The sequence below is a fragment of the Scomber japonicus genome, chromosome 4, assembly GCF_027409825.1.
Source record: "Scomber japonicus isolate fScoJap1 chromosome 4, fScoJap1.pri, whole genome shotgun sequence".
In the NCBI taxonomy this organism is placed as follows: Eukaryota; Metazoa; Chordata; class Actinopteri; order Scombriformes; family Scombridae; genus Scomber; species Scomber japonicus.
Genome location: NC_070581.1, coordinates 5925227 through 5944045, shown reverse-complemented (window position 1 = coordinate 5944045; position 18819 = coordinate 5925227). Strand labels below are relative to the sequence as shown.

The following is an 18819-nucleotide window of genomic DNA, read 5'->3' as shown; positions in this document are numbered from 1 at the left end:
CTCTGTCTGCATTATTTACAGATCCCACAGACATTCACATTTCAGAGTCTAAGCATTATTGGATATACCTTCTGTACAACAAAAGTCTTGCTAATAAAGCTGCTTGTGCTGATGCTAAGAGAGGCAATGATGGAAGAGATTCTACCAATACAGCTGTGAAAGCAACCTGGATCGATGAAAGAGCTTCTTTTTTTCCTGACATCAAAGCCGGATTTATCCACAGAGCTAAAATTGCACAAAGGTGGGTTACATCAGAACCTTTGTAATGGTAAAAGTATCGCCAGAGGGCAAGTATTTTCAGGAGTTTCAGAAAATGGATGTAACACTAAAAACGGCAGTCATTTACACTGTACAGCACCAAGTCTGAATGATTAGTCCAACAAACGATGTGTATAGAAACATACTGTACTGTATAAAACATTAACATATCTGTTACTGTTTTAAAAGATTCCATTCATGTCCATCCTTTCTTCCCTTTGTCGTTCTTCCATTGTCATATTTAGTTTTTTTGTGATTCCACAAACTCAGATAATATCTAATAAACATTCAACAAACAGTAACACATAGTAAAATGTGTATCTGAAATTAAATCAGTGCTCAGATTGGTCACATGACCCCACATGACAACAATGGTGAACCCAACACTGGATCATACAGTCTCCAAGTAGAATTTCTTTTAATGACGTCAGAGACTCAGACTAAAAATGTATTCCATTGCAGTTCAATTCAATCAATACACCGTCTCTTTGATCATGTTGGTGGAGAGGGTGTGGTTGCTGGAGATGCTGATGGAGTGGCGGGTCAGGGGGTGGGGGTGCCTCCTAGGCGTCCGGCGGCAGGGCAAACAGACGTAACGCAACGTGGAGAAAAAGATCTGACGGTAGTTGGCTGACACCAGGTTGTAGAGGATGGGGTTGATGGCCGAGCTGACGTAGAACAGGACGTTGGTCAGCATGTAGAAGTAGTGGTAGAAGTCGTACATGCCGCTGTGGGAGAAACACAGGTGTCACTGTCACATTGATTTGGACACATTTGTATAATAAAATAAAAATAGTATATGTAAAATATAATAGAATAGTATAATAGACTGATATATCGGTCAACCAATATTATCGGCTGATATTGGCCAGGGATATATCAGTATTGATGTTGTTTGATGTTTATTCTGTCCGATATGTGCTGATATTATATATGTATATAAAAGATTATCGGTCAGCATATAAATATCAGAATTTTTTAATATCGGTATTGGCATCGGCCCCAAAAATCCAGTATTAGTCAGGTCCTAAAAGATATACCATGTTGTGCTATTTTTGACTTATTTTTTTTCAAATTACAAAAATACTCAATATTCTACAAGGGTAGTTTTCTCCTTACTTGCTTGTTAAATCCGCTATAATGTAGCCTATTAGCTGTTTGCAGCATTGATTTTTATTGAATGCACGTCTGCAGTCGTATAAACAGCTCCACAAAATAAGACTGGTTCCTAGAAAGTAATGAGTTGATGTTATAAATTCATCTCTTAAACACCCCCCCCCCACACACAGTTTAAAGTTGGATGTTGGAGCTTCACTGTGCAGTATAATGTATGTGCAGAGTTTGTTTCACATTCATCTGCTCAACATGGAAAGTTTCTTTGTGCTCATTGAAAATCAGATATTAAGGGGCGGGGCCTACCAGCATAATTTGTGACATCGTAAGTAGTTTGAAAGCCAATCATGGTCCAGTATTCACTTACAAAGGTGATTTGGAAACTTGAAGCCTCAAGTGCACAGACACTGAGAATGAACTTTAGGAAAGAAATGTCTTGTGTCCTGCAGTTAAACTTATATAATTACATATTCATGGATTTTGGAATTTTTAATGAGGGAGAAGGAGTAGGTGATATTTGATGGATTTTAATGTGGTCATTTCTTTCCCCAGACATACACTAATGGAGCCTGGGAGGGACCATGAAAAAAAAAGCTAATTCATGCTTACGATTTAGTAAATCATGCTCTCAATTCTCTTACCCAGCATACACCCTCACAGTGCATCACTTTAATTTAATTTTAATATTGGACTCAGATCTGTGGATATACTTTAAGCAAAACACTGTGTTATCTCGGAGTTCCCTTATAGTAAGAGCATAGAATATGGGATAGCTCAATTTCAGTGTTTTGAATGTAGATGTATTATACATCCATCCAGTTTCTATACTACTTGTATAGAGCTGGAGCCAATCTCAGCTGAACTGACATTGAGCGAGAGGCAGGGTACACTCTGTCAATCACAGGGACGCATATAGAAACATATAGAGACAAACACCTATTCACACTCACATTCACACCTATTTAGAGTCACCAATTAACTTAATCTGCATGGAAGCCAGAGTACCTGGAGTGAACACACACACATAGACACACACACACGTGCCATGGATTGTACTAAGGAGAATATAATACATAATATATGTACTTCCTGACTGCCTTGGATCAAACTTGGCTTGGATCAGTAACTGACTATTCATCACTTTCTTGCTGACTTTCAGCCGACCGGCAAAAAAGTTAGATGGAGAGTACAATTAACTAAATAGAAAGCACAAATGATTCTTTTTTTTCCTCAAAGGCCCCTCCCTGGTTCTGTGCACATTACTGTTTCGAGCAGAGTTTCTCTATATGTCTTAATGACTGTCTGAACTTACTGTCCCATTAGGAACAAAGTTACCAAGCATATACTGACAAATTAGAAAGCTCTGTCACTCGATTATTGTGATTGATTAGATCTAGCGTGTTTACAGCAGTTAGCTCGGATGCTACAGTTGTCATAGTAGTGTGTTATCAGTAACCAGACATTTACATATTTATTTATTTATTTAACTGAATTTGACATCATAGCATTGTCAAATATGAAATTGTATGTACATTTTTGTGTTTATAAAATTTGATATTTGGGGGGGTTAGGAGGGGTTAGTGGGCCCCCAACCAATGCATTTGATTGGCTGCCTGGTCCAAAACAGGGTTTTTTCTAGCTTGCATTATCCATCAATCCTTTTTAAAGAACAAATAAATAATTTACTCAGTGAATGTACAAATATAAAGCAAACAAAATAGCTCAATAACTTCCCCCTCTGCTTACTGTTATTTATTCATTTCTATGTGCATAGTCTGTTGGGTATATAGAGGTACAGACAGTTATGAGACGAGTCGATGAATCCATCTCCTGAATAAAACGTGTCTTGCAAAATGACAGCTTGGAAGCTACTGTTAGCAGTTAACTTGTTATTGCACCAGTTTGAGGTAACAGGGACCCTTAATCTCACCTTGGGTCCCCAAAAGGCTGAGGCTAACCCTTATAATACTAAACACACAATGAAACAAGAGTGGAAATGATGTCTTGCTTTATTCCGCTGAGCAGATACTTTTAAGAATTGATGTGAATTGACAGGCTCAGAAGACCAGAGAGAGTGATGCCTGGTGCATACTAATTGCTAGTGAGCATGTATTACACTAAACCACTAATCTTCCCTTAAGATGTCATTGCTCATTTTAGGCTTTTGCTCTTTCACAACCAGAAATGCTTCCAATGTTATTAACAGATCAACTATTGTGGAAGAGCATCCAAGTTTGTACTGAAAGACCTCTGCCAGCGTCTTTCTATAATAATTCTGCCAAAGCTACAGTAAAAAATGTTTTAACTGGAATTAAACAGACTGTAGAATAAGATTGACTTTTGGTGTCCTTATTGTACAAATCCAAGCTTCAGCTGTCTGAGGGGGGTACAGAGAATCGGATTTTTCTACCATAATGAGACTTCCACTGCAACTGGGTGTAAATCGTTTGTAAGAGAAGCATCAGTTTAATTTGGCCATCGGGAATCGCTGTTATTACTCTACAAAGTATTCTTAAAAACGATTTTGGAGAGAAAGGTTATTTCTCTAGCACACAAGTGAAGTTTAAACCAGTGTTTTTTTAACCGACCGATCAGAAACTGTCCCTCAGATTGCCATAGAAGAGGATTAAGCTGCACAGCAGGAGAGCCACTTCACGGCTATAAAGATTACATAAATTGGGACGAGAGGTGGGAGGGGAACAGAGAGAGTAAGAAGAACGAGATGAAAGAAAAGACAACAACATGAGTGTGAAAGGAATCAAATCGAGTCAGTGTAACACAGATATCGAAGTTGGAAACACTGTAAAAGAATTCAAAGTAGAAGCTTAAACTTGATCTCTACTTTGAATTCGGTGAGTTTTTGGTCATTCTGTGCGCTACACGTTGATGTTTCTTGCACTGCCAGAACAATCAATCAATTGACTGCCTATGGTGTGAGTGCTGTTACTGAATATAAGCACAGAACCTCTAGCTGGCTTTGTCCACTAGTGATTTAAAAAAACAAGTTGATACATAAAAGATGAGCACATTGTGGTGACAAACATTGTGCAGTTCTACTGTAATAATAAGAAAAAGGATTGAATATAAAGCCACAGATGGCTGGAAGATATACACAATATGACCTGTCTGTCTGCACTGAAGTCCACTTTAATATCACAGCAACCCCAGTTAAGGCTAAAATACATATATAATGTACTCAAAACAAGCTCAATGTAGTTTAAAACTGATGTTTTTTGACAGCAGCCATGTTGATCTTCTCAAATAAGAATTCTATACCAGAAATCCAACTAATCTGAGATAGAGGTTATTGATCTTCTGGCTCATGGGCTTCATTTTTGTGTGCCTATGTGTAATTATTGTGCCTGGATTGTGTGTCCGATCCACAGTTCTCAGGCTCCAGTCTGTGCTGTGTTTGCTACTGGAGCACACCTCCTGACATCCACACATACCTCATCCATACATTCAGTCCAGCAGCCTCTTTCCTCATCTCTCCCCTGCATTTAAATCTGAGTAGTCCCTCTTTCTTCTGTCACATTTAAACTGTCCTTCTCCATCACACACTTTAGCGAGCGGGTTTCTCTTTTAAACAAAACATCATTTCGGAAGATGGAGGTAAACTCTCCCACAGGAATTTTTTTTTGTTTGTCTTTAGTAAATGTCCAATATTTCAAACAAAGTGATGAGTTCATTTTAAAAGAGGTTTGAACATTGTTAGTATTCAAGACAGCAACAGAGTAATGAAGTGAAAAATAGAAGTGGTATGCCTGAGGACTGTCTTTATCGTGTAAAACTCAAGAAAAACAGGTGCTCTTGAAGTAGAGGATAATCACATGGGGGGAAAAACAAACTTCAGGCAGAGCAGGAACAAAAAACCCTCAAGATTAGGTTGAAACATGAAAAAAAGCTACTTTTGGCCCTAAACCAACATTAAACTACACATATTATACCATGGCACCTCCCGAAATATGCTAGCAATTTCATTTAAATGATCAAAAACAGCATTAAAATATATTATATCAACACATTTCCAAACAATACTCTATTTCATGGATACAAATGCTGCTATACAAAAATTGAGGGTTGTATGTGTGGCCCTCTCTAGCTTATGGTGTTTTAGAATTAATAATGTTTTTTCAGGATCTAGGTTTTAATGCCTAAAAAATGAAACGTTAATTGACTTTGTAATGATATTCCACATTTTTAGGATGTTTTTCCTTCAAAACACTGATCTGGCCATGGAACAACTTCAATTAAATGCTGTATATCAATTATATGTATTTATAAGATATCATTTTTTATCATTTTGGTCCAATTGTGGTGATAGCAAATGTCCATTCTTTCAAAACCAACAACAACAGGTAGTCCCGTAACCTCAACACTCTATTTATTAGTCCAATCATGATGCAAAAACCAGTGTAACCAACATACAGAGTCACTGAGTAATGCCAAGAAAGCTAGATAAGACTGAGAAGCAATGACTGAGTATAATTGCCCACAGCCGGTTGGAATAAAAGTGACCTTACAAACATTTTGTAGCTCCGACCAGTACAACTAATGCAAAACATCTACTTTTATTCAACAAGATACAACTGCAAACCTCATTCTAGTGGCTGCTGTCACTAAAATTAATCATCTTTATGGTAATTAAGATTTTGTAATATAAATACACAAATCAAAACCAACTCTGGTTAAATGTATTGATTTCTGAGGAAAAATGAATTTTAATTTATTTCAGTTTAACTTAAAGCAATTCATCGACGGATCACCAGCATATATATGTAATCTAGATGTATGAGAACATTGCATTACGTCATGTGCAAAGGCAATGCATTGATGATTGAATACTAAATAGAAAGGGTTGTAGCACAGAAGTCACAAGACATCAATACATCCTAATGCATTGTATAGATAAGCCCACGCATCATTTCAGTTACTAGTATCAGGTGTATTGATCTTTCTCTGCTCTTAGAATCGTAGGCTATAGACAAAGGGTCACAGGTTTTCAGAAAGTCAATGATGTGTGTGTCTGTCTGAATGCAGGGACACCACTAGAGATGAATGAGGCTGGGATTGACAAAGACAATAAGGATAGAATTGAAAACGACCTTTTCTTTTTATATGCATAGGCTATAACTGAAGTGATTCTGTGGCTTCTTTTAATGTAATGGAGGATGATACATGAGCTGCGAGCTAGTCTTTGATCAGAATCCCTCAAGCAGGAGGCATTTTTTAATTATAATTACACACAATGTTGGGCAAACTGTGAATCACAGGTGCAGCATTTTTAAATATGGAAAATCTGTATTTTGTGCACAAAAGAGTCAGAATGACTCTGGAACGAAGTCGCTGCCGTGAATTCATCAGCTGTTACCAGGAAAGAAAAGCAACATATTTGACGGGTCGTGACTGCTCCCAGCCCTTCACAACACTCACTGATTCCTCCTAATCCCAATCCAAGTCCATCTGTGCTGGGTGCTTCTTGGCACAAAATTAGCAAAAAATCAGTGAAAATGCCCTGAATGCTCTGGAAAGTGCAGTATTTTCCTTGATATCCACATTTTGCACCACTGATTCAAGTGTCTATTATTGTCTCAAATACAAGCACTCCTGTATGCACACATTTTTACTTGACATTTATTGGTAACTGACACAATGCAGGACGAGTGTCTTATTGCTGACAGGAGGCTGGTTCAGTCACACCTGTCACGATCCACTAGTGAGCAAGACGGGAAGACACCACATCTACTCCCTCGCTGGCTCTGTCTGTCTTCTGTCTCCAGGAATGGCTAACATATTTGATAGCTAAGGATATTTCCACAGGTGAGCAGAGGAGAGAGAGAGAGAGAGAGAAATCTAATTTTCGTGATACTCTTTCCAACTGACTCTGACTACCTTGTTCCATTGCTGCCTTCCCAAATAACAACCCTTTTACAGCTGGAATGTAGAGAAACTGAAGAAGGCTGTCCTTTCATCATGCTGGAGAGTTGACTCACGCTGCTTATGACAGTCATGCTGATACTGTGCTCTATGGTTTCTTGGGTTCAGCTATTGAGCATAATTTTCCATTTTGAAAAGAGAATTGCTCGTACATGTTTGTGGCCTCAGGGTCAAGAGGGTCCATCTCTGTGAGCCAATGGAAAGAGAGTAGGATTCACCCATAGCATGAGGAGGGTCACTTTTGTTCCATGAAATGTATGGTTAATGTAACTGGATTTGGCTCATATGAGAGGGTGATAAAACAGATAAAATGTTACTTTTGTGCGTCTCTGGTGTTTCACACAATTTACGGTTAATGTAACTCGTTTTTGTTTGAGACAGTAACAGATGTTAGCAGATGAAAATGTTTAGTGAAAGAAATAATACAAAAGAAGAGTAAGGTGTCAAGTGTTATTCAGCAAATAAGCTTTATTCTTTTATAATTAAAAAAACTTTTGTCACTAAGATTAGCATTTTAACGTTAGCAAGGTGTGGGAAAAAATAGGCTCCAACTTGCTGCTAAAATTACAATCACTTTTCATCCAAGCAATTTACAACTAATGTAACTTGTTTTGCTCAGAATCAGAGAGTAACAGATGAAACATAAAATGTTACTTTAATTTTTCTGGTGTTTTACGCAATCTACAGTAAATCTCATTTTAGTTTGAGACAGTAACAAATGTAACAGATGAAAATGTTTAGTGAAAGAAGTTAGACAAAATAAGTCACACAGAGTGAAATGTTCAAGTTTTACTCAGCAAATAAACGTTACTCTTTCGTTAAGAGATTTGTTAAATAAGCTTTTTAACGTTAGCATGGCGTAAGGGAAGAATAGGATCCAACTTAATGCTATTTTTAAATATTAGTCAACAAATGAGTTTGTTTTATGTGGGGATTTTTTGCATTTGTGAATCAGCTGTTCTTTTTTAACCTTAGTGGGAGTTAATTTAACACTAGAACAGCAAAATGTGGCTCTGGCTACTGTATTTATAAAACAAATATATGATTCTCTTGATGTTCCATTCATGAAAATAGAGTAAGCAAACGGGCATAAAAAGGCTAATTATACATACATTATACATTCCCCTCAACTCAAACACACTGTGAGAAGACATGCAGCACATGTTCCACACACAGCTGTCCTGCACTTCAGGCATTTGGCAAAGGTTTTGTTGCAGCTTATTCTCCTCTGTTCTCTTTTATAATTTAGTTATGAATTGACGTAGATGTCGGATCATGCACTCCGAGCTGAAATGAATGCATTTCATATACGGGTAAAATTTTGGCCAGTGGTGGTTATAGGTATAAATGTTTTTAATCTGGATTCTTCCTTACAATTTTTAACAGTAGTGGATGAGGGAACGTGAATTTCTACTGATACAAGTCTTATTATATATGTTTGATCTATATTAATTATAGTCTATAAACAATAATTGATTTTCCCCCCTTTTCATGCTACTGCTGCTATTCAAAGAGTAGAACCAAGCAATCATGTTATTACAACACCTGCTGTGTGCCTTTGTCAAGCTCCACCACACTCAGTGTCACGTTTGTCCCACGCTGTATGAAAGAGTGAGCCACTGAGACAGTTCTGTTACAACCACACTCCATATTCCATATAAAGAAAAACTAATTAATTGAAATTTAAATTAGTCTTTGGAACAAATTAGTCATACTTACATTTTTAGCATTATGTAAACCTACTCCTGCATTAATGACACTTGAAGTTGAACCAGATTTATTGACTAAACTAGTACTGTGTACAGAGGTTGTATGTTTGTGTGTTCCCTCCATTCAAATACAGTTTGTCCATCCTTCATTCAGTGTGGAGGAAAGAGGCTTTCTCAAGACTGACATCCATTTACTGAAGTGGTGTCTGTTTGATTTAATTAGGAGAACAATATATACTTTGGAAACCGTTGCTAACCGTTAGAGGAGAGAGAGAGAGAGAGAGATTAAGAGAGAGAGAGAGAAATAGAGACAGGATGAGAATGCTAAATGATTGGAGTATAGTCAGGAAGATGTATCTGTCCTGCTCCTCTTTGTCAGAGGCTCTTAACTAATGACCCTATAAATGATGGCTATGGCCAATGTGTGTGTGTGTGTCCATGGGTTTGTGCCTGAGTGTGTGTGTGTGTGTGTGTGTGTGTGTGTGTGTGTGTGTGTGTGTGTGTGTGTGTGTGAATGATCATGCATAAGCAGGCCTGTGTGTTTGTGTTTGTCTATACTCTGTATGAGAATGAGAATGTTAAATGAAGGCAATCTAATCAGGAAGATGTATCTGCCTGCTCCTCTTTGTCAGATGCTCTTAACTGATGACCTTATATGTGTGTGCAGGGGTCTACTGGGAGCAAAATTTAGCCTTGGTTTAATCTGCTGGGACCCACCATGGGGGGTAGAAGCATTGGGTGGCACCCTAAATCACAGACACACAGAGACAGTGCCAGGAAAACTTTTCCGAATTGTTTTGATGCTCCACAGGTCCACCGATGCAGCAGCCCACCGGGATTTTGACGGCAAGTCCACCTCTGTGTTGTGTCAGTGTGACAACCTGTGTGTGTATATGTGTTTGTGTCTACACTTTATATGTTTCTGTAGAGATCAAGTGAGCAAAGTACTCAGAGGTTCATTTCGCATTAGAGGCTGAGAGGAATCGTTACTCACTCGGACCACTCGGAGATGTAGGAAAACATGAGGCGCCGAGCGTGATAGGGCAGCCAGCAGACCACGAAGGCTATGACCACAGCTCCTGGATAAAAGGAAAACAGAGATGACATCAGGAACCAAGAAGAAGTCAGCACAATGTTCAGAAGGTGAATGTGAATGTTTAACCTTATCAAATACTATAAATGTAGGTGTAGGTTTGTATTGTGTTGCAGAGCACACAATACAGAGAAGTGTCTGATTAGACATAAGAACCAGTGACAGTGTGCTGTTAGCTAATCATGCTCAACAACCTAATGACAATGGACATAAATTGCTCCAGTGTACGAACACATGAACTGTTTATAAATTGTATTTGAGTTAAATTGATACAACTGTAATGCAAAACTACTATTATCTGTGTATATAAAAAATCATATATATAAAAAATGTACCCCTCATACATAAACATGGCACACAAAATAAAGTTAGTAAAGATATTTTAACCTATTTAAGGTTAATTCATCAAATAATAAAACTATACCTTAAGAAAAAAATGAGTAGAGTCCCGAAGTAAAAAGTAAGAAAACCTCAATCAAAATCTTAAACATTAGATGAATGTCATGTTGTGTGGTTACCTCATGGTTTTTCAAAATAAATAAATAATAGTTTATGTGGTTATTCCTGTATTGAACACAGTTTCCCATTGATATCCACATTATTCCATAAAGGGTTCATGTGGCTGCAGGTTTTCATTCCAACCCAGCACGAGTACAACAGGCTTGACTCATTTAATCAGCTGATCTCAGGCGTCAGACAGTTGATTTGGATGAATCATGTGTGCTCTTGATTGGTTGGAACAAAAACATGCAAGCACACAACCCTTTATGGAATATTTTGGACATGCCTGTCCTAGACCATCACTGCTTGAAGTCACCAGCATGAATCCATGATGAGTTGAAGGACTGCTAAGAGTTCAGACAGTTCTGTAACCATTTACAGCTAGAAAGTTGAAGAAAAAAAACACTCCAGAATTTAATGGAAACGTTTTTTGCAGTAAAATTGTGGGAATAGGCAAAAGCACCTCAGGGTTCATCCATAAGGGCTTCATTATTATAAACAATCCCACGTATAAACCTGAACCTGTGTGTAACAGCTGACCTGTGTACATGTGCAGCAGAACCCCTATACATTAATTATGGTCAGATCTGCTGCTGTGCCATCTCGTAAATGTGCACATTCTCTTTCTCAGTGTGAGATGAACTTATGCTGCTTATGGCTGCTGTGTGATGCTGCAGCCAGATGTGACACACAGCCAGCTGTGGACAACAAACAGAACATCAGTACTGATGGTTCTGTGAAGTCCTGGATCTGAACATTATTGTAAGAGTCAGACATGAATGATTCATGTTTCAGACCTGCCTGAGTCACATTAATATTTGTATTCTTACATTTTTATATTAGAGTGAAAGAAGCAAAATACATGAAAGTTGTTTTTTGAATGAGCTGTATGTGTGTTCTCTGCACTTTCATTATGAACCCATCTAAATGGTAAATGGACTGTATATATATATATATATATATATAGATATAGCACTTTTCTAGTCTTTTGACCACTCAAAGTGCTTTTTTGCTTTTTACATTACATGTCACGTTAACCCATTCAAACAGTAATGCAGGGTGCCATCTGCTCATCAGGAGGAAACACACACACACACACACACACACACACACACACACAGACAGAGCTGTTATGTGAGCTAGCTGTCATTTACTTAAACTCTCATCTTATTTGTAAGAGTCTTTGGAACTGCCACAGTGTGTAAAGACCGTCCCTGCCTACATTCAAGTTCAATGTGCTAATGGCCAAGGAATTTTGGCCATTAGCACATTTCTCATAGAGGGTATTAGTCCTCCATCAAATAGTGAATTCCCCTGTATGCAGATTGTTGCATGTCTGTGTTCTATTATAACATCTCAATATAAGTATTGAGCAAGTCTGCAAAGTTAGAGTTATGTAAAACTTTGAATGGGTGGATTGGGTAATCATTGTTTAACTTTAAGTTTGCAACTCCTGATAGCAGGTGCTTAGAATGGAAAGTAAACTCAAATGGAAGAAATGCAATTGATGAGACATCACATTGAGTTACAGAAGCTATCAGAGATCTTGTTACTGCTACAAAGAATGAGTCACAATGAGCTTTTATTGATTCATGACTCTGAGAAGTGGTATGACAAACTGGCCAATCAGGTGACAAAGATTCAGAGTACATTGTTCACACCCCAATCATATATTTGTATTTGTTCACATCCTGAGTAAGTACCTACATTTGTTACAGTGTCTCAACTTCAACATAACACACAAAAATCTATACCACCAAAAATAACACAAAATGAGCTTTGCAGGGAGCTGAGAATATGAATCAATTCAAACTGCATGAGTCCAGGTGTTCTATGTGCTTTACTTCTTTTTTCCTCTTTTCTCTTCCTCTTCCATTTCTTGTCTTCTTGCATGAATTTCTTTCAAAAAATAGTATCCATAGAGTTGTGATTGGATGACAGGGTGGTATACTGTATCAAACTATCCTGCAAACAGTTTGGTTTTCAACCTGGGCTCAGTCCTCCATGTACCTTCTGTCGAAACACATCTGTCGATAGCAATGTCATCACGACCGTCACACATCCCACCACGTTATATTAACTTTGGAATAATGGATTCAACTTCAATAAAGTTCAATTTGCTATCCATTCTTAAATTTAACATGTTTTACAGCTCTGCAGTGGTGTTGGGACATTTAATACATTTTAATATCTTGAAACCAGTATGACTTTATCGATTGTTCATGTCTCCACATCAGTATCTCAGTGTGCCTGTGAAATCTGCATCATTGTCTTCCTCAGTGGGCTACGTTATATGATTAGTCATTCACAGCACCCAATCTGTATCTTCAAGAAGTTTTACAAGGTGTAAGTTTGTATAAAAACAGCATGAATTCTCTGAATGAGTACATACATATATAAATCAAATCCCTCATGTATATGTATGCATTTGTATGTATTGGACTGTGTCTTTGTTAGTATCTGTGAATGAACTGTCACCTCTGCACAATAAATTATCCAAGATTTTTTATTATTTCCTGCAGAGTCAACAACCTTCCAGAATTTGACTATTCATCATCGCTGCTGCAAGCTTAAAATTCATGAACACAGAGGCTATAAATAATAAACTGCTTCCTGGACACAGGCTTGAACGCTTTTAACCATGAAACATGTATCTAAAGATAATTCACAATGTATAGGATATCCTATAAAATATATACATCTAGGATATCCTAGAAATAATCGCGATAAATGATATTATTGTCATTTGAATTTAATTTTATACCACTGATATAATGATAATATAATAATATTGGTAATGGTAATGATAATGCAAAGGGGTGTCAAGTGACACTTTGGTTTCAGTCAAGACAAACTCAACCCATGATGTTGCCAAAATGTATAAGTAATTTTCTTTTCTTTTTATGTTTCTATTCTACTTGTGTACTGTCAGCACAGCTCAAAAGGGTAATTGTCTGTCAGTCTGCTGCCTTGAACTATCAAAGAATATCAACTGATACAAATACAGCAAAAATGCACAGAAACTCTTAAAAAAGAAGAAGCGATGGGACAGGACGGAGCCAGCATGGGTTTCTAATGTGTTAAGGAGTGTGTATATGTGTGTGTGTGTTTGTACTACACTTACAACGTACATCAATAGCTCAGTGACAGACTGGGATCTCATTTGTCTGGAGTCTATTCCCACATGGCAGCTCCTTCCATGGCTCACTACCCATTGCTATTTGTCACTCTCAGTCGGTATCAATTGGTCATTTGGTCATCATACACACTCACACTCAACCATTTCTCATAAAAAGTAATACTGACAGAATGGTGACCCACCTGCTGCTGTCACAGTTCTCTGAATGAGTGGCTACACACATCTTATTTTGAATGCTGAGTGATGATTCAAAGCTGACTTCATTACATTATACCTTTTGTTATCAATCTAGTAGATAACATTCCCCTGCATCTTATTTAAATGTTCTATTTCACATCATAATGTTGTGTGTCCAGTTTTATCTCACACATGGAAAAAACTAAAAAACAGAGAGAAGTTTAAGTTAGTTATTAAGTTGTACCAAGAAATTAAACTGGTCTCTTGTTTAAACAAAAGTTAGTGAGTTCAAAGGTTTGCTATACCATGTCCACAATAAATTCTCAATTCTGACTGGCTTTAAGCTGCATATTAACTTTTAATAACTGCACAGTATTACCGGACACCTTTGACATAACAACTCTGAATTAAACAATAGAGGAATTTAACATTTGGTGCAACTAATGAACAATAAATGGAAAAACTTCAAGGTATCCAAGAACTACTGGAGGAAGATCAATCTGAGAAAAACCACCAGCTCAATAAGACTGCAAAACAAATTGGGAAGTCAAGATGTCAATGGATTTTCTTCTATGAAAATAAACATAGACCTGCAATCATACAACACGGATGCCCTCATTAAAATGCTGAGGGAATTTTACTCCTTCGTCCAGTCTTCAAAATTAGGGAGACAGTACACCCTGGCAAGCCTGACAGATTTAAGGGCAGGCATCAACGAACACCTCACTGTTTCAACTTAATTACTGAAACCAGTCGCCACTCATCATATTCAGTTTTTAAGTCCATAATCAAATGCTACAGAAAAAGAGCAGAATATGTAAATGCTCAAGCATCCTCCTGTTATTAAACCTGACCTTAAATGTATTAGAAATTCTCTGCTGTCTCCTAATATACAGCTGAAGGTCTTGTCTGAGTGTTGAGTTTGGCCCGGAGACATAAGGAGGGAAATGTGTTTGTTTGTGTCTTGAATATGTGACGCTGTCGCATAATTTTGAACAATAAAGATCCAAATGATGTACGAAAAGAAAATGCCTGGGATTTTATGTTTATGTTCAGGGGTTTCATTATGTCCTTTGGCAAACTCTCTGCATCCTCAAGATACAAAAGCTTATTATTTGCATCTAAGGTGAAGTACACAGTAGGAAGGAACATCTGTAGTTTGCAGCCATGAAGCAATGGGGATCCACGTTCTTGGAAGTATGATGAAAAAATTATTTTCTATTACAATTACATTTTTGGCATGCATGTGTGTTGTGGGTTCATATACCTAATGAGAATCAATCATGACTCTTGTAGCAGCCAATAATGTAATAATGACCAATAATATAATAACGTCCGATAACATTGCATGTTTTAATGTGTTAAAGCCGATAATGTAATAACTAGCCAATAACGTAATTATTTGTGAACCAATAACGCAATAACTTTTTGCCAATAATGTCATAAGTTATTATGTGATTAGGTAAAACATTTTTTTTACAAATGTAATAACTGGTGTCGATAACGTAATAATATACAAATATCACTTTATTTAAGTTTCATTTATTGGATATAAAGTGTCACACTTCTTCAGAAATGTTATTACGTTGTTGGCACATTATTACATTATCAGCTGTTAGAAAGTTATTGGCTGCTACAACTTTTGGATAGCCGCTGGGCAAATATACTATACTAGACTAGATGACCACAGCTTTGTGGTGAAGAAAAAAAAGAGCTGCAAGGGCCTGAGGGGTAGCTATTTTCTTGACATCTGTGGCTATTCCTAGAAACCATGACTCACTGTGGAGACCTTTAATTACTATTGGTTAGATATGTGGTTACATAGAGTAGTTTAGAGTGATAAATAAAAGTTGATTAAGTTGGGAGCCATTCAAATCTGTATCTTTAATGAAACAAACTTGCACTTGTAGGACAGCTAGTCTAATCAAGTTAGAGAATGACAGAGATCTATAGAGACTAAGAGGGGGTTGGGAGAGGATAAAATAGGAAATTAATCTGCCCCATTCTGGACAGCGTCCCAGTCTGCTTTCATAATTTATGAATACAGAACGTGAGGCACATTATAGTGAAGATTACTCTGTCTCTATGTGATAGGGTAGGGTTACATTAGAAATCACTTAAAAATTCTTTCTTCCGTATTTAAAATGGCTTGACATTATAAAACCAATTGGATTGTTGCTAAAGTACAACACTACTCATCATCTGTATAAATATGGACAGATATCAGTAAAAAAACTGCTGTAATTGGAAAATATTAGAACCTAAACTGGACCAATCTGGCCCCTACATCCACTTTGATCCAATTAAGCTTTAAATTCAATCTGCAATATGATGACATCGGTCAGACTAATGAGAATAGAATGATTATAGAAAGACAGAGTGGCGCTTGGGCTGCATAAACTGAATTCGACCAAACCAAAAGACGTTCTATTTTCCATATCCGAACCTGACCTGAGTCTGACGTAGTCAATGTTTATGGAGTTTATGTTGCCTGTTTAGCTTGATGACACATATAAAGGTACCTTGCAAATAACTGTCAAAAAGCACTGTTTTATAGGCTATAGGTAGAATGTTTTTGAGAATACACATTATGCAATGACCATATCAAGTAGTGCTCAGACGATACTCAACACAAAAACTACCGCAGCTAGAATTCAGTGATCCGATCTTGTTTTACGATGGATTTATCCCAGACGAGCCCCCACAATTGTTACGATGTTATAATTGGGATAACCCGGGGGGAAAAAAAGAGGACAGCTGAAGTAAAAGTACTAACCCAAGGCCAGCCAATGAGACCTAACTTGACCGAAACCCAAATTTTCTTTCCAAATTTTTGTGCCTGTCTGTAAGAGTTCATGTCATGAGTCTCTTGATTTGATGGAAATATAAACATAAATAGAAAATCTGTCTTTGTAAGTGCCTCATTACAATTTAAAAGACACATGGACACACACAGACACACATATACACGATAAATCAGCATTTTAAATTATACCATTGGTTGTTTGGGCTTATGATGATTACCAGCTGCAGCTCAGAGATCCCCCTCATCTGACTACCAATACATCACTGACTAGATAACAGTGATAAATATGGTGGTTTTGGTGACACGTGCTCAGTTGGAATGAGTGAAGTGCAGATTACAGTGTGATGGAGTAACTAAGTTGATAGGTGAAAGTCTCATCTTTTAAGTGTGTGAATGTATGGGAGAATATGCTGACTGTATTGTCTGCTTCACCTGCCACATCGCTGATAAAGTGTAGACTCAACAACATACACTGAATTGGAGTGTTAAGTGGATTTATGTGCGGGGCCCCAAAATAAACGTGTGCAAATCTCTTGTGTCATATTCAACTTTGGTGAACCTTGACATCCAGGTTTGTTCCACTGATAATTAGCAAAGAGAACAGAAAACAGGGGAGTCCAAAACAAACCCTATTGTAGCTTGCTTTGTTAAACCATCAATTGATTGACTGACAAGGGTTACATAAGCCTATAAAACCAGATAGTTATGAGACAGGAGTCCATAGTATAAATACCAGATGTCTCTTGAATGAACTATGTGAGCTTGTTGTTCCATAAGCAACTAAGCAAACTAGCTTGTTAACTGTTCGCTAGTAAGCAGATGTTATGACTCCTTTATACATTTATTTCCTTCATTTGACACCAAGACATTGTCAAATGTTTGACAAATATTGTCAAAATGTCTTAAGGAAATTTAATCTATTTATATGTTTTACCCAACCAGTGTACAAAGAAACTTAGCTAGCTAACTTATAACATGTATTTTGCGAAGACATGCTGTTGATTTTTGCTGTGTCACTGTGATGATGTCACCTCACTGACGTAACCAGGGTTCTGGAAAATTATTAATGGTATTTTTCACAATCATATGACATTTTATCAACCTTACTCCTCGCCCCATGACAACTTAAGTTAATCATGGGCATGAATTTCAGGAGGAGTGAATCAGCATATTTGACAATTAGCAGTATTCACAGGTGTCTTCCTTTTCTCCCTAAACGGTTAAACTTCCTTGTGTGATAGGCCTTGTTCCCAAATAATTTATCTCCCCAAAATGGTAAGACACTTGTAGCACACCACAACACACTATAAGTCAGAGGTTCTGTAAAAGGAGCAACTAGAAATTGGACCCATAATTCACCTGATATGTCATGGGGCTAGAGTTAAGTTTTGAGAAGTGTCAAGACACTGCAAGTTCCAACACTCTGAATTTTGTGTTTTGAATGAAGGCACAAAGGCCACATACTGTAGACAACCTGACAAACTGGTTGTAGAAACTGTCCTCTCCATCTACAAAGAGGATGAGTTGGACTTGAACCTGATGTGTTGGTTTGTGTGTATGTTGTGGGAGTGGGGGGGGGTATTCACTTACGAAGAACAAGAACTCCATGGCGAAGTGACTGAGCACGGTTGGGCTCCACAGTGACATTCAGCATGGTGGGATTGCCGCCAATGATACAGACACGGTTGTCTTGCTCTGCCTCACGGAACATACGCAGCAGTTGATTGGCTATGACCCCGTTCAGCACTGATATGGCCACCATGGGTACCACAAAGGACAGAAAAGCGTTTACCTGTTCAGGGACAAAACATTGGTTAGATTTTGGAGCTAACACACAGCTGAAGGTTAGGTAAAACATATCACATCCTAAGAATGACCTTCTAGATAAGTGGTTACAAGCCTGGGTGAGATATAACAAACATTATCTACTGGGTAAAAAAACATAAAAATCAGATGTATTTCCTTTTTTTCCTTCATGACATACAGAATATATTTACCTCTTAAAGCTACAAAAAGAGTCAAGTCAACGAGGATAAAATTGACTCAAATGCAACCTGTGACAAAGGATCAAACGAGTACATTGTTT

At 37.5% G+C, this 18819-nt stretch overlaps 1 protein-coding gene across 1 annotated transcript in view; it reads right to left on the bottom strand.

The window, feature by feature from the left end:
- Positions 1–730: 730 nt before the first annotated feature.
- Positions 731–18819, bottom strand: part of ntsr1 (neurotensin receptor 1 (high affinity)) — a 66214-nt gene continuing 48125 nt past the window's right edge. The window contains exons 2-4 of the mRNA XM_053317658.1: positions 18324–18525; positions 10012–10096; positions 731–986 (exon numbers count right to left, since the gene is read on the bottom strand). Coding sequence (XP_053173633.1) covers positions 731–986; positions 10012–10096; positions 18324–18525 — 543 coding nt within the window. The remainder of the gene's footprint in view (positions 987–10011; positions 10097–18323; positions 18526–18819) is intronic.